This window comes from Misgurnus anguillicaudatus, chromosome 24 (genome assembly GCF_027580225.2).
Source record: "Misgurnus anguillicaudatus chromosome 24, ASM2758022v2, whole genome shotgun sequence".
Lineage (NCBI taxonomy): Eukaryota > Metazoa > Chordata > Actinopteri > Cypriniformes > Cobitidae > Misgurnus > Misgurnus anguillicaudatus.
Genome location: NC_073360.2, coordinates 40,127,984 through 40,142,932, shown reverse-complemented (window position 1 = coordinate 40,142,932; position 14,949 = coordinate 40,127,984). Strand labels below are relative to the sequence as shown.

The following is a 14,949-nucleotide window of genomic DNA, read 5'->3' as shown; positions in this document are numbered from 1 at the left end:
GAAGAACCATATTTGGCTGAATGGTGAAAAAAGATATTTAGATAAAACAAAAATAAAAATGCTGAAAAGATTGCCATAGAAGAACCATTTCTTTTCTACTTCTTTTTTGATTTTTTGCTGCGATATACGTGGAGTTTATTACTACAGATATCATAGATTTACTGCATATATCCAGTGAGACTCACACTGTGAATTCTTCTGTGAGATCAAGAAGAATCATTGCTTTAATTTCACTTGTCCGAAGGTTTAATAAAAGCGTCTTAAAGACCTCACAATTAAAGGCTAAATTCATACTGTCACCATCGCTCTCAGTGACTCTGTTCACAGGCGACTTACAGCAGAATGAATGGACCCTCAAGGGCCACGGGGCCGCTAAATTACACCCAGAACAGGGAACAGAAGAACCCTCGCAGATTTACAGGGATATAAAGACGAGTCAGAGGCCACACGGCTACTGAAGCGTATCATCCATTCACTACAACACACACACACACACACAGAGAGAGAAGAGAGAACGAGATCCTGTTACCTGTTCACACATCTCAATAAATATGCAAGACCAAATCCTTTTGTTATGCTAGTGGTCATATCAGGATTCAAGATCATATAAACATATTATGCATACATTACAAAAGATTTTGTGCATTTTCATCGTTTTTCATCACTTAAAAAGTCAAAAAGATTTAAGGGGAAATTGCTTCTCATGAAAATACAGTCACAATACAAAACATTTTAAAAGACTCTTTATTCAAATCAATTTAAAATGATTCATTTTCTTTTGATGCTGCAGGCTAAAATGTAACCTGGCGATGTTTCAATAAACTCAATATCATATCTGATCACAAGAATATGAAAAATATGAAATGACATACAACAGACGATCACAGATATAAAAGACAAAGACATTTTGTTTTAAATAAATAACACTTGGAATAGACTGGCTAAAGGTTCAAACTGGTTTTAAACAGCGAACAGCTCATTAATATTCAAAATACAATTGATGACTTCATCTGACACAATAACATCTGATCAATACAAATAACAGAAACAGAGAAAGTTACACATCTGGAAAGCGTGTGTGATGGTTTGAACGTGTGTGTGTGAATGTGACGGCAGGTGTGTGTTGATGTTCATCGTGGTGGTCTTGACTGACACACACAGTCACATCTCTCATGATGATCCAGGTAGATCTCCTCCAGAACCCAGCGGGCACGAGTTCGCTTTTTGTAGAAATTTGGACCTGGGGAGAACTTCAGCACCTGACAAACACACAAAGAATAAAATTAATTTTAAATAAAATCATCTGATAAATGCATATATGTAATGTAAACGTTGTGTTCCTTAAGAACTAAAACAAACATGCATAAAATGGAAATTTACCAAGAAAAAAGTCTAACACAATAATCATCTTCTTGTTGAATTTGCACTGTAATGAACTTTGAAATGTTTCAGGTTCAGTGCAAGTTAACTATTGAGTGACATCATTTACCAGAGTAAATCATTTAGACTCATGTTTACACCAAAACACTTAACATGACAATACAAAGTTCAAATACACACGTTTTAAAAATATCATCACAATAGTTATGTCTCAGTAATGAAGTCAGTTTCTCATCATATCATAGTAAAGTTCAATGTTATTTTAACTTTATACTTAAAGTTGTGCAAATTGAAATTGCGAATTTAAAATACATAATTGGTTTTGCAAAAAAATATTTATATATCGGAAAAAGCTTTTACGCTTGCATAAGGTGCTTTTTCTGGTAATTCGAAAAAGCAACATTTATAGGTCACCAGTGCCCGGTTGCATTTAAGTCCTTAATCTAAGAAATCCCTTAGATATGCGGTTAAGGGTACCCTTAATAAAAATGAGTTGCAAGAAAAAACCTTAAGTGTTCACTTAGGGAACCACAAGGCTGTCAATAAGTATTTACCCTTAATGTTAAAGTATTACCTTAAGTTCTGCTATGTGTTGCTACAAAGTCCTTAAGTCCCATTTTCCCTTAAAAATTTTAAGGGACTATAACAGGTCACTTAACGTCACAAGCAATGGCTGATTTAATGGTTATTTAAGAAAATCAAGTACCAACGCACATTTCTAACGATCTAAATAATCCATTAGAGCAAAGTGATGTGCATTTATTAGGAGAATAGCGGTTTGATCGCCAGTCCAATGTGCTTTAAGTTTGAGGTTTTATAAATGCGGTACTTTACAGTGTTTTTGCGAAGTTTCATTGTACATAAATCCGCCGTCTCGTGAGCTGCGTCCGTTTATTTTTTTACGCTGTGAGATTTTGTAACTATAGCAACCGCTTCTCCATTGCCGTGTTTTTACAGAGACTACCGTAAGCTATACGTATGCTGCGTTTACACCAGCTGTGGTAGAGGTGGCAAGCACGGGTGATTTACATGGTAAGTCAATGCAAAGACGCGATTAGTCATCCTGTGCAAGTTGAAAAATATGAACCTCACCGGATTTCCGCGCCGCGTTAACCAATCAGGAACTTGCTGTAGTAGTGACGTGATTACAGGAAGCGAGTGGAGTCTCAGCAGAGTCGCAGAAGCCCCTCCCATGACGCGGATTTCCGCTTGAATGTCTTGAATGACTAGAATTTTAAGTGCGAATGAAGCAAGTAAACTCAAATGTTTAAGCGTGCAACTATGCGCGAATAGCGCGTTTGTGCCACCTCTACCGCTGCTGGTGTAAACGCACATTTTTGCCACCTCTACCGCTGCTGGTGTAAACGCAGCATTAGTAAGGGTGACAGTTAAGACCTTTGATGCAACACTCTTAAAGAAATCCCTTACCTCAGGGAAACCCTCACTTAAAGCAACACCAAAGAGTTTTTGCTCTTTGCTCCCCCTACAGGTTAGAAGCGTAATTGTCCATTACCCACTGTCATAAATACTGAGGCATAGCTGGCTCTGATTGGATTGTAGGTCTGCCGTAAAGCAAGTTTTTGTAGTATTCACTCGGACTACAGGACCGCTACCCGACGGTTGGAAACTTCTTTAGTGCGGTTTTGGCCGATAGAGGGCTGCAAAGTGAATGTGAAAGTGCCGTTCACCCTGTTAAGAGTGGATGCGTTGGAAGCGTTATTTTAAGGTTAAAAAAAATCTTTGGTGTTGCTTTAAGGAGTTTCATGCAACCAGGCACTGGCCTGCATTAATGTCACATGATCACTGCAAAAAATTAAATCAAGATGTATTTTCTTGACAAGCAAAATAATGCCTCGTTTTTAGACGAAATTTTTTTAAATGAACTTGTGCCCAAACTAAGCAAAAAAAAAAAAAAATGCCAATGGGGTTAAGCACATTTTTCTCCAATTTTTATTAAAAAAATCTTTTAACTTTTTTCTTAAAGACTTAATTTCTTACCCTATTGGCAGATTTCTTTGCTCATTTTAAGCACATATTCACCAAAAAATATTTATGCCCATCAAGAAAATGTATCTTGATTTAAGAACTTTTAGATATTTATACTGAAAACAAGACAGAAATAATAAGTAAGGAAGTAATTTTTTCAGAGAGCTTCATTACACTGCAAAAAATGATTTTCAAGAAAAAGTTTTCTTAGTATTTTTGTCTTGTTTTCAGTAAAAATATCTAAAAATTCTTAAATGAAGATGCTTTTTCTTGATGAGCAAAACGACCCAAGAAAATAAGTCTAGTTTTTAGACAAAAAATATACAATTTAAGTGATTTTGTGCATAAAACAAGCAAAAACATTTTGAACATTTTTCTTAAACACTAAATTCAAGAAAAAAATCAAGAAAAATTAGCTTACCTCATTGGCAGATTTTTTTGTGCTTGTTTTATGCACAAAATCACTTCAATTTGATATTTTTGGTGTAAAAAACAGACTTATTTTCTTGGGTCATTTTGCTCATCAAGAAAAAGAATCTTAATTTAAGAATTTTTAGATTTTTTTTTGAGAACAAGACAAAAATACTAAGATTTTTTTTCTTGAAAATAATTTTTTGCAGTGTAAACTAAAAATATAAACTTTAAATAAATTAGTGCTTAAAACAAGCAAAAATATCTGCCAATGGGGTGAGAAAAAAAATCTAAAATAAGTTTTCTTTTTTCTTAAACACTTAATTCAAGCAAACTTTTCTCACCCCATTGGCAGATATTTTTGCTTGTTTTAAGCTCTAATTCACTTAAATTGTATATTTTTTGTCTAAAAACTAGATTTATTTTCTTAGGTCATTGTGCTCATCAGAAAATTCTTCTTAATTTAAGAATTTTTAGATTTTTCTGCTGAAAACATGACACAAATAGTAAGTAAGAATAGTACACTCATAATCTTTAATCAAAAACCCAAATCTCCTCGGTCGTGGTGGGCGTGGCCTGGGAAAAGATTGCAGTGATTAGCAAATAGCAACATGACCCAACTTTCAACGATCCAATAAAATCTCTACTGCTACTGCTAAGACAAATGCTACGTCCATTTTATTGTGAATTTAATGCTTGGATAACACGCCTCCATCTCCTTCGATTAAAAATAATGGTTAGTGCGGTGACTGTGAAATACATAAACATACCAACATCCGTTGTGAGAATAAAGTCACATAACACTGGTTAATAGAAACGCAATCATTTCAAAATAAGTTTTTATCGACATTTAGAAAATATCACAAAAATCTTCCCAAAATCTGTATTGGAAACCTACCGATGCTATTTTGTAACTTCTGCATTATGTCTCTTACATTTGTAATCCCTGTAAAACACAAAGCCTGTTGTTTTCCCATAACTGCATTACTACAACTGAGACTGATGGCGTTTCTGTGCTAATCCACATTACATAAGAGTTTAACCTGTGTGTCAAAGCCCGAATGTTTCTTTAAGAGCGATGTTAACACCCTGAAGCTGAACTAAAATAAAAAGCCGTTTTATTGCTCACAGTTTTTATTGTTCTTTATTGATTTGTTTCTTGATCAATATCCGCCCCTGATCCTCACCTCTAGATTGCTTTTATCTTTAATATAACAGCTCGTATATCACTGCTCTGGTCATGTGATTCACACGCTTGCTTTCTTTGTTTGTATCACATTACTCAAACTCGGTCAGCTGGAGCCCATCACATTTGCCAGATGTTGTCGTGAGTTACAGTCTGTTATTCTTCATGATCGATGACAGCGGGACAATGAACATTTCCTGACAGCTATATGACAGCTGTCAATCACTTTGATTGAGTCACAAACCACAACACACAGTATTATGCTTGTTAGTGACTGTACAAATCCCAGACATGAATGACATGTGCTGTGTGTGCTTTTACAATGTGCATGATTGATTTATTAAAGATTACCTACAGGTTGAAACTTTACTACGTTCTGTTGGTAGAGTTAATATGCAAGTAATAACAAACTGTTCTACACTTGAGATCATGTGCAGACATCTGTCAGGATTCAACACTAAAATGCTTTTAAACTTTTATTTATTAACACTGCAGAAGAACTACCATTAGCTCCAGGAAACATTTAAGCGTATGTGTATATAAAAAGCATATTTATATCGCTGTTCTGCAAACCTTTTCATGTATTTTCATAATAATAAAGAATATTTATAATGATTATGTTTGACTTTTTTTAAATGCATGTTATTAAAGGAATAGTCTACTCATTTTCAATATTAAAATATGTTATTACCTTAACTAAGAATTGTTGATACATCCCTCTATCATCTGTGTGCGTGCACGTAAGCGCGCTGCGACGCTTCGATAGCATTTAGCTTAGCCCCATTCATTCAATGGTACCATTTAGAGATAAAGTTAGAAGTAACCAAACACATCAACGTTTTTCCTGTTTGGGACGAGTGGTTGTACGAGCAGGTTTGGTGGTGCGGAATGGGGCGTGGCGCTTTTCTGGGCGGATTTGGGGGAGGAACTATGTTTTGTGGCGTGGTGGCACTTTTGTGAGTACTTCGACTCGGCGCAGTAACACCCTCCCTCTCCCATTATGAGAGTGAGAAGGGGAGCGGACTTTTCAGGCGAGTCGAAGTACTCCCAAAAGTGCTATTACGCCATAAAATATAGTTCCTCTTTTAAATCCGCTTAGAAAAGCGTTACGTTTTATTTTGTACCACCAAACTTGCTCGTATAACTACTCATCTTAAATAGGAAAAACGTTGATGTGTTTGGTCACTTCTAACTTTATCTCTAAATGGTACCATTGAATGAATGGGGCTAAGCTAAATGCTATCGAAGCGTCGTAGCGCGCTCCAGCGCTTACGTGCACGCACACAGATGATAGAGGGATGTATCAACAATTCTTAGTTAAGGTAATAACATATTTTAATATTGAAAATGAGTAGACTATTCCTTTAACAACTCAAACTAACAGTGATTAAAGATTTCCTACTGATCTAATTATTATTACACAATTAACAGCTAACTGCACTGTAAACAGTAAATGCTGGATTCACCTAAAATACACTTAAAGGTGCAGTGTGTAATTTTTAGAATGATCTCTTGACAGAAATGCCAAATAATATACAAAACTAAATTATCAGGGGTGTATAAAGACCTTTCATAATGAACCGTTATGTGTTTAATGCCTTAGAATGAGACACAGATGGTCCCCTTACATGGAAGCCGCCATTTTGTGCAGCCATGTTTCTACAGAAGCCCTTAACGGATTCTCATGAGAGGATGATTCAAGGGCATCAATTCTGCGCCCAGGAAGCCCATAAGCGTGTACAGGATGATTTAGGCGCATCAATTCTGCACCCGAAATGTGCATAAAAACTCCAGTCAAGCGCATAATTGCCAAAATAACCATCTGCACACTAAAGCTTTTTTACTATGACAGTTTTACGCAATTAAGAAAAAAATATTTAGCATACTTAATTGATCAATTGTACCTATTATATGTTCTCCTAAACACTGCCATGATTAATAATTACTAATGTTTCCTGTAACTTGTAAATCATTTTAAATTATTGATTTTAACATTTAAAATTATACTAGATGTAGCAGAAAGCACTATACACATTTAATTACAATAGAATCGAGCAGATATCGGTATCGGCAGATTTTCGGAATTCTGGTATCGGAATTTGATCGGAAATGAAAAAGTGGCATCGGGACAACCCTATCTTGCACTGTAGAGGCTGTTGATTTCAGATCGTCTTTTTTAAACTTTATCGCTCCAACCAGACTTTGGTGGGAAGAGCTAGTCTAAATAGTAGGGGTGTGACGAGATCTCGCGAGATTAAAATTGTATCGCGAAATGAATTATGTCACGAGATTTCTCGTGGAGGTGAAATGCTGGTCGTTTTTCAAACAAAAGGCTGCATCCTTTGGAGGTCGCATTTATAGACTACATACTTCATAAAGAGTGTCTTAATACAAAATATTAACAATTATAAAGTTTACTATTATATAAAGTTAATCGTAAATTGTTGTAATATGCTTATGACTTGCGAAGTTAATGCTCAGTTAACTGAAATAAACCATGATGACGTATGCGGCCTGCATATGCGACCTCCAGAGGATGCAGCTTTCTGTTTGAGAAACGGTCACTGTCAGCATGAAGTTAAGTTTCTGGCTAAACTTTTTCCAGAGCAGTGTGCATGCATTATATTCAGTCTTTTACTGCATGTGCTTTTTTGTTTGGGCTTCCAATAATGTTCGTCTATGCGTTGCGATTGTCTGAAGTGTCTTAGCAGATTAAACCCTCACTAAGAGTTAACATGATTTTATCTTTGCATGTTCTTGCTCAAGAATAACAGTATCATTTCTATTGTAAAGACAAATATTAAAGATTTAAATGGATTTAAACGTTGTTTGGTTAAAAGTAAGCGGCTCAAGTTTCGATTCTACAGTCAAAGTAACAAAAGCGGGTCCGTTAGCGCCCCCTGCAGGCATTTGTAATAATACATAATGCTGTTTTTATTACAAAGGCTCCTTATTACTGTGTTTACTTGTTTTGATACTTTATTTGAAGAAATTATTATTGCATCGTCATTATTATGTAATTTTAAAGGTTATTGCTAAATTGGGTCTATTTTTATTAACAAAAATACCAAAATACTTCATTATCGATTAGCAAAGTAATTGTTAGGGCCAGTCCTTGATTAGTTAAATCATTTAAAAATAATATGTCAGTTTCCCATTCATTTATTTTATCACTGAGGATTTCTTAAAAAATGTAAAAATCTCGTCTCGTTCTCGTGAACCCAATCTCGTGTCTCGTCTCGTCGATTAAGTGTCTCGTCACACCCCTACTAAATAGCGTTTGTCAACAATGGACGCTATTTGCACTGGGCGTAAATAGACACTCCAAAATGTTTTAGGTGTTACCAATTGAAGTAATTTTTAAAAACGTTTTTACCTTAAAGGAATAGTCTACTCATTTTCAATATTAAAATGTTATTACCTTAACTAAGAAGAGTTGATACATCCCTCTATCATCTGTGTGCGTGCACGTAAGCGCTGGAGCGCGCTGCGACGCTTCGATAGCATTTAGCTTAGCCCCATTCATTCAATGGTACCATTTAGAGATAAAGTTAGAAGTGACCAAACACATCAACGTTTTTCCTATTTAAGACGAGTAGTTATACAAGCAAGTTTGGTGGTACAAAATAAAACGTAGCGCTTTTCTAAGCAGATTTAAAAGAGGAACTATATTTTATGGCGTAATAGCACTTTTGGGAGTACTTCGACTCGGCGCAGTAACACCCTCCCTCTCCCATTATGAGAGTGAGAAGGGGAGCGGACTTTTCAGGCGAGTTATGTAAGGACGCACGTGCGTTGACGCGATACGTGTTTAGTCCGAACTTTATTTCTGGTTTCTGTTTGTTTAATGGTCTGCTAGTTGCTAAACTAAACTCTTGAACAAATGCCTCGTCGAAAATAAATGTTTTGGTTTCCTATGTAATCTATGTGTTGTTTATTTAGCTTGTTATATAATAAACTATGTTTAAAGTACTTTGTTGTTATTTATTCTTAAAGGAGTTTATCGGAAGTTACGTGTGGACCACGAAAGCCGCTTGTTTATGTTGTTACTGCTGAAACCGTCTATACACCACTGATAATATAATTATGTATATTATATTGCATTTCTGTCAAGAGATCCTCCGAAATGTTACACAATCCACCTTTAAATTTTGCATAACACCTGCCCTTTAAATCTGACAAAACCTCCGAGGCTTTAAAGAGTCACTTAATGTCATCTTCATTTGTCCAAAGAACTATCAACCTTTCTTATCTTTTTACTCTACAGAACATTTTCCACCTCAAAATCCTTTCTATAACAAAAAGGATCTGTGGAGGCATTTATTGGAACCACCGAAACAAACAATCGGGAAGCTTTATTTTTAAAAGTGTAGTTTCAAACCGTTTGGGTGTCTTCAAGTGGGGAAATGATTCATTCGTAAATTATGCATTTTAGATATTTTTTCCTTTAAAATGTTTGTGTATGTATGTGTTTGGAGCTGATAAGGAGAAAAGGAAAACACACAGTCATGCTGTTATACACCACAGGAAAAACAAAACCACACACACAAATACACACACGCACGCACACTTCATCAATCCTAATGAAGTCTTACTTGTGTCTCTATTCAAGCCTATTTGACAGACTGTATTTCAGCAAACATTATAGTTAGATGGTAAATGGTGTACTGCAGTGCATTGTGGGATACCTCGTGTAATTTCCTGACAGTTTTTCCAGCGCTGCAGGTGCATGAGTTCCAGCCGTCCGTGCCGCATGCGCAGTTTCCCCCGCAGCGCTGCACCAGGAGGCATCGTGGGAAAAACACAGCGTTGGTCGTTTTCAGCTCCTCGCGGAGACTGACGGAGAAATTTCGGGGAGTGCAGCTGTACTGTTTTACATCATCGTAGAGACGATCCAGATCGACTGAGACGGAGATGAAGAGGAGTTAAACCCAAATGCAGCTTACAGAGAGACGGTCTCAATTATAAACTGAACGTACGTTTGTGTTTGCGGTCCATGTGAAAGGATCGGGGTCTGTAGTGGTGTGTTTGTGTGTAAAGTTGTTCCAGGTCTTCCTGCCAAGTAAACGGGTTCAGATGTCTCATCAGCTCTTCCACCGTATTGACACTGGAGATGTCATTATCGAGAGCGGCTGCAGACAGCGGGGCTTCCGTCCCGGAGGTCTCACTCAGGTCCTGGGGGAGCACGGGTCTTATTATGAAAGTGTCCAACAGTCACAACCTCCATCAGATGGCCGTTTCTATCTTTAAACCCTCTGGTGCACTTGCTATTGATTTCTAAGTGCACTATGTACACTGCATTTTTGTTTTTACAAACTTGGGAACGAGTCTGAATTATTTTTTGTAGTAACTGCATCACACAGATATTCACTTTAAACCAGAACACTATATTAATCTGAACAAGAAAAACAAATTAAAAGAATATCAAAAGAATCTCTATTTTTCTCATCTTTGTACCTCTATATTTTGACATTAATTTATTGAGAGACAAGTTTGTGAGGGAGAGAGAGAGAGAGACTCACCGAAGTCACTGTAACTGCTTCCCAGTTAGTCATGGATGCAAGAGGTGAGCTGCCCTAAAAAAAAGGACAAATGATATTTCAAATCTTTAATTTCATGTTTAATGTGTTTAATTACTCTGCATTAAGTTCCTTAAAGAATTTCGGGAAAGCCATTAGCTAAAAACAGCAAATAAAAATAAGACAAATGATGCGCGTTTGAGTCGGATTTTTATGAAGAATATGTGACTGTTTATGTAACTGGCAAAGAAAACTTCGCCAACGAAATGTTTGCCAAAAAAGCGTGCATTTGTATGACATCAGAGTCTATCGCCTAAACACAGAAAATCCGTGTCATGTTACTTCAATATCATAGAGTATACGCTCAGCATGAAGTCAAGCACACAAATTGTCGTCAGTATGGCCTACATGAAACACGACTGTCATCTACAGGTTTTTGTATTTCCTGCGTCCCCCACCGAACCCCCCCGTTGCGGGATCTCGCAGAATTTCGGAAGTGCTCGAGGCATTCTGCTCTCAGAGACGCGCATTTTTAAACGCCACATCTGTAAATTACAGCCATCACTCATTCGCTGTTTCTTAATTTCAAAAACGCAAGGAATGGACTTGCGTTCCCGTGTCAGGCGACCTTGAAAGACCGAACTTAGAAGGTCGCGAGAACACAGAATGCACTTTTGAGAATTTAGATGTTTGCGAACTTTCTGTTGGTCACCTAACATCCCCAGATTCAACATTGCAACATTCATAAAGTGCCAAACATACCATTATCTGCATTATTATATACATTATTTTTTTATTATGACATTTTGTAATGGCAAATACGTAAATATTTCAGACACCTTGTCAAGAAATAATAATATAATTTAAAATAAGAAACCCAATTAAGATTAGTTGTTATATGCCAATAAAATATACATTTAAATATCAAATTTGCATTTTTTATGTATTTAATATTTAAAATGTATGCATACAAACGCACTTGAGGAATAAATGTGACTTGTCAACAACCAATATATTTCCTTATCTAAATTTATATACATATGTACAAGGGTGATTCTCACGAAATCCAGATTTAGAAGGTGTCCAGCATCAGAATTTTAAAAAAGCCATTGAAGCCAATATTTTGTACATATAAGATTAAGGTCTGAACTTACTATAATCATTATTTTTAGAGGATTTAAAAAATATTTCCTGTAGAATTATTTAAATTTTTTAGATTATTATCATCAAAAATTATCATTACCGCAACATGATATTACATTAAATATATGCATTTACAAACTCATGTTTCGGTAATGAGAACTAAAAAGTTGTCTAGGTACTATGACAAACAAAATTTTTGAAACTTATCTGGAGAGAAAAAATAAGAACTGCTTACCTGGTAGCCATCTTGAGTGTCACAGTCAATTATGTCCCTTCCAACAATTTTTTAAAATGTTAGTTCTTTGAGGGCTTAAACAATGATTGAAAATTGTTGCGGAGGATGAGAAAATTGGTCTTGGACACATTTATATTCCTTATTATTGTCTCTACATTTACCAATGATCACCAAATAGCACATGTTTCTTTACTGTAAATGTTTATAGTATAACATGTACTGAAGCTTTTTATTTTTTAGATTTTTTAATTATAAATATTTCCATGTCAAAGAACCCAAATCCAGTCATGGACACTTTGCGGTAATGAAAAATTTCCCTTTAAATGTGAAAAACAAAAACAAAATGGGTTTGTATGATGTCATTTGAAATCATGTGCAAAATAGTACATGAAGAGATGTTTGTAACTGTATGCTTCTTATTACTTTATCAAAATGACACCTCAAGTCTAATATCGCGAGAATCACCCACAAGCATATTTGTGTTATTGTCGTTAAGACAGCGTTAAAAAAGTTGTGCGTAGCACTTCCTTCCTCTGCCATTGTTTTGCCGCAATGACTTCTGGGGTGTAAAGCGTTTTCAGCGCACAAGTCTGCACTCGTATATCAAGAACACATCCGGGTGTTTTCGTGCGTCCTCTGTGCTTGCGTTCTTGGGAGTTGGAGTTGAACTTCGACAGTTAATGATGGCAAAGCGAGAACAAAAGGACGCAAGTTCACATACTGAGAAACAGCTATAATGTTACTGGCTGAGGGGTGGAGCTAAAGCAATCACTCATGATGTCACAGAATGAGAGGCGGGGCTACAGCCACCACAGCCATGACATTTAATCCCAGCAGTATACCTGAAAACACAGAGTTCATCATTCATCTTTTTCTCTAAAAAAAAAGTAAAAGACACGCCGACCAATAAATGAAATCTGATGCATGCAAAAATAATGTATAATGTATAAAAAAGTGGTCAACCGATATGCTTATTTTATGGCCGATACGATATGGGGTTTTTGTGTCATTTTTTGTGTAAACAATAACGATCAGCTACATTGGCTAAGGATCCCCCACAATCTTTGACCTGTAATTGGTTAAGAAAGCTGTATGGCCAATTGACACAAATGTTATTAAAGTAGATGAGAGACAAAGAGAATATTGGTGAAACTAAATAAAACATTTATTGTGCACTCTTAGAACGAATGTGTTAAAAACAACACATTAGTGTTGTTTGTGGGACGACACACTAAATGCGTTGTCCCAGAATTCACCCATCCCTGTGTTATTATTGAAACAACACATTTTGTGTTACTTTAACACAACTTGTGTTATATTGTAACACAAAATCAACACAAAATGACACATAATGTGTTAAAATTACACATAATGTGTTTAAAGCTTAACGCACAAAGATGTGTAAAAAATTAACATCCTTTCTAAGAGTGTGCATAACATATATATATATATATATATATATATATATATATATATATATATATATATATATATATATATATATATATATATATATATATATATATATATATATATATATGTATAACGTTATGTGTTTTTTTATTACAAACATCAAATTTAAGTAATAGAGAAATTTACTGGCCCATTGAAAATATTTATCGGTAATAAAAAAAGCTAAATATCGGCCGATATATCGGCATTTGCAATATATTGGCCTATCACTAGTATAAGATTTTATATATAGACAGTTTCATCGGACACACGTGTGGTGACGCGATTACGCGTCTGGTCGGAACTTTACTACCGGTTTTATTTTTTTTTAATGGTCTAACTAGTTGCTAAACTGAACTCTTGAACAAATACCTCGTTGTTAATTTTGCTTGTTGTATAAATAACTACCTTAAAAGGACTTTGTTGTTATTTATTCGGAGTTTACCGGAAGTTACGTGTTTTCCGTGAAAGCCGCTTGTTTATGTTGTTACTGCTGAAACCGTCTATAGTGTGTTTATTAATAATAAAGTGCTCACAGTGTAACTGCTTTCAGGTTGGACTGAAACTTCCCTGTGCGGTCTCTGCTAAATGACTCTCATTCCATAAATCTGCTCTCGTGGAAATGCAAACAATAGGAAGGGGTCAAAGGTGGCGGGCGGTTTGTTATGATGATGTTTTCCCATCAGAGGTTATGAACAGGGAAACCTCACGTCTGGAGAGGAACAGAATTATGGAAATGACAGGAATACCACAGATTCAGGGAAGCACACATGACGGATACCAGTCGGACAAACAACCTCAAACCTCCAGCAGCCGCAGGCTTTAATGTTTGTTTAAGACACTGTGGCTAAATTGACTTATTATTGATCAAGATCTTACTGTGCACAATTCATCTGCCTGTGATATTATTTAAGAAAAATAACTGCTTAATAATTTGTTGGTAAAATGGTGATACTAATGTTGCCTTCATATGCTAACAGAATTATCATAAATACGGGTTTCCTAGGTAAAAACTACACATGAACGCCATCTGATGTCATGCTAACTAGGGGCTTTAAACAAATAAAACAAATGTTGGGAATATTGTGTTGTTTCTTAAATAAACAAACAAACAAACAAACACGATAGACATTTTTGCAATGTTTTTTTATATATATAAAAAGATTTATGGCATTTGTTTTGTTTTGAGTTTACGTTCTGACCACTTTTCTTCTTATCTCTAAACTTAAACAGTGAAAGGAAGTACTAGGACGGGGGCACACCACAAATTTTCTGCTTAGGTTTGCACATGGGGGTGTATTCGCAAATACAGCTTTCCAAAAATTATAACCTTATTTAAAATTATATTCCCACAATAGGAAATACTAGGGGTGTAATATTACATCGATTTTATTTCTACTGATCCAATGCATCAGTTACACACACAAACATTTTTATTTGAGGTACCTTTATTTTAACGTTTAACGTTCATCTACGTATTTCCGCCAAAGTGCGCATTTCTGTTTATTATTATCTGCAAGTGAATGTGATGCAGCAACAAAACGGTTGTAGCAGTGAAAACAATGTTGATTTTTTAAAAGAAAAATCTCTCAAAATAGACGACTGCAGGATTTGTTTGACTGTTAGATCTGAAGTTG

General features: G+C 35.6%; 1 protein-coding gene across 3 annotated transcripts in view; it reads right to left on the bottom strand.

Annotated features, from left to right (window-relative positions):
- Positions 1–727: 727 nt before the first annotated feature.
- Positions 728–14,949, bottom strand: part of pdgfd (platelet derived growth factor d) — a 34,213-nt gene continuing 19,991 nt past the window's right edge. For all 3 annotated transcript variants that reach the window (XM_055197511.2, XM_055197512.2, XM_055197509.2), the window contains exons 4-7: positions 10,486–10,539; positions 9,943–10,138; positions 9,652–9,866; positions 728–1,259 (exon numbers count right to left, since the gene is read on the bottom strand). In XM_055197511.2, coding sequence (XP_055053486.2) covers positions 1,131–1,259; positions 9,652–9,866; positions 9,943–10,138; positions 10,486–10,539 — 594 coding nt within the window. In that variant the 3' untranslated portion in view covers positions 728–1,130. The remainder of the gene's footprint in view (positions 1,260–9,651; positions 9,867–9,942; positions 10,139–10,485; positions 10,540–14,949) is intronic.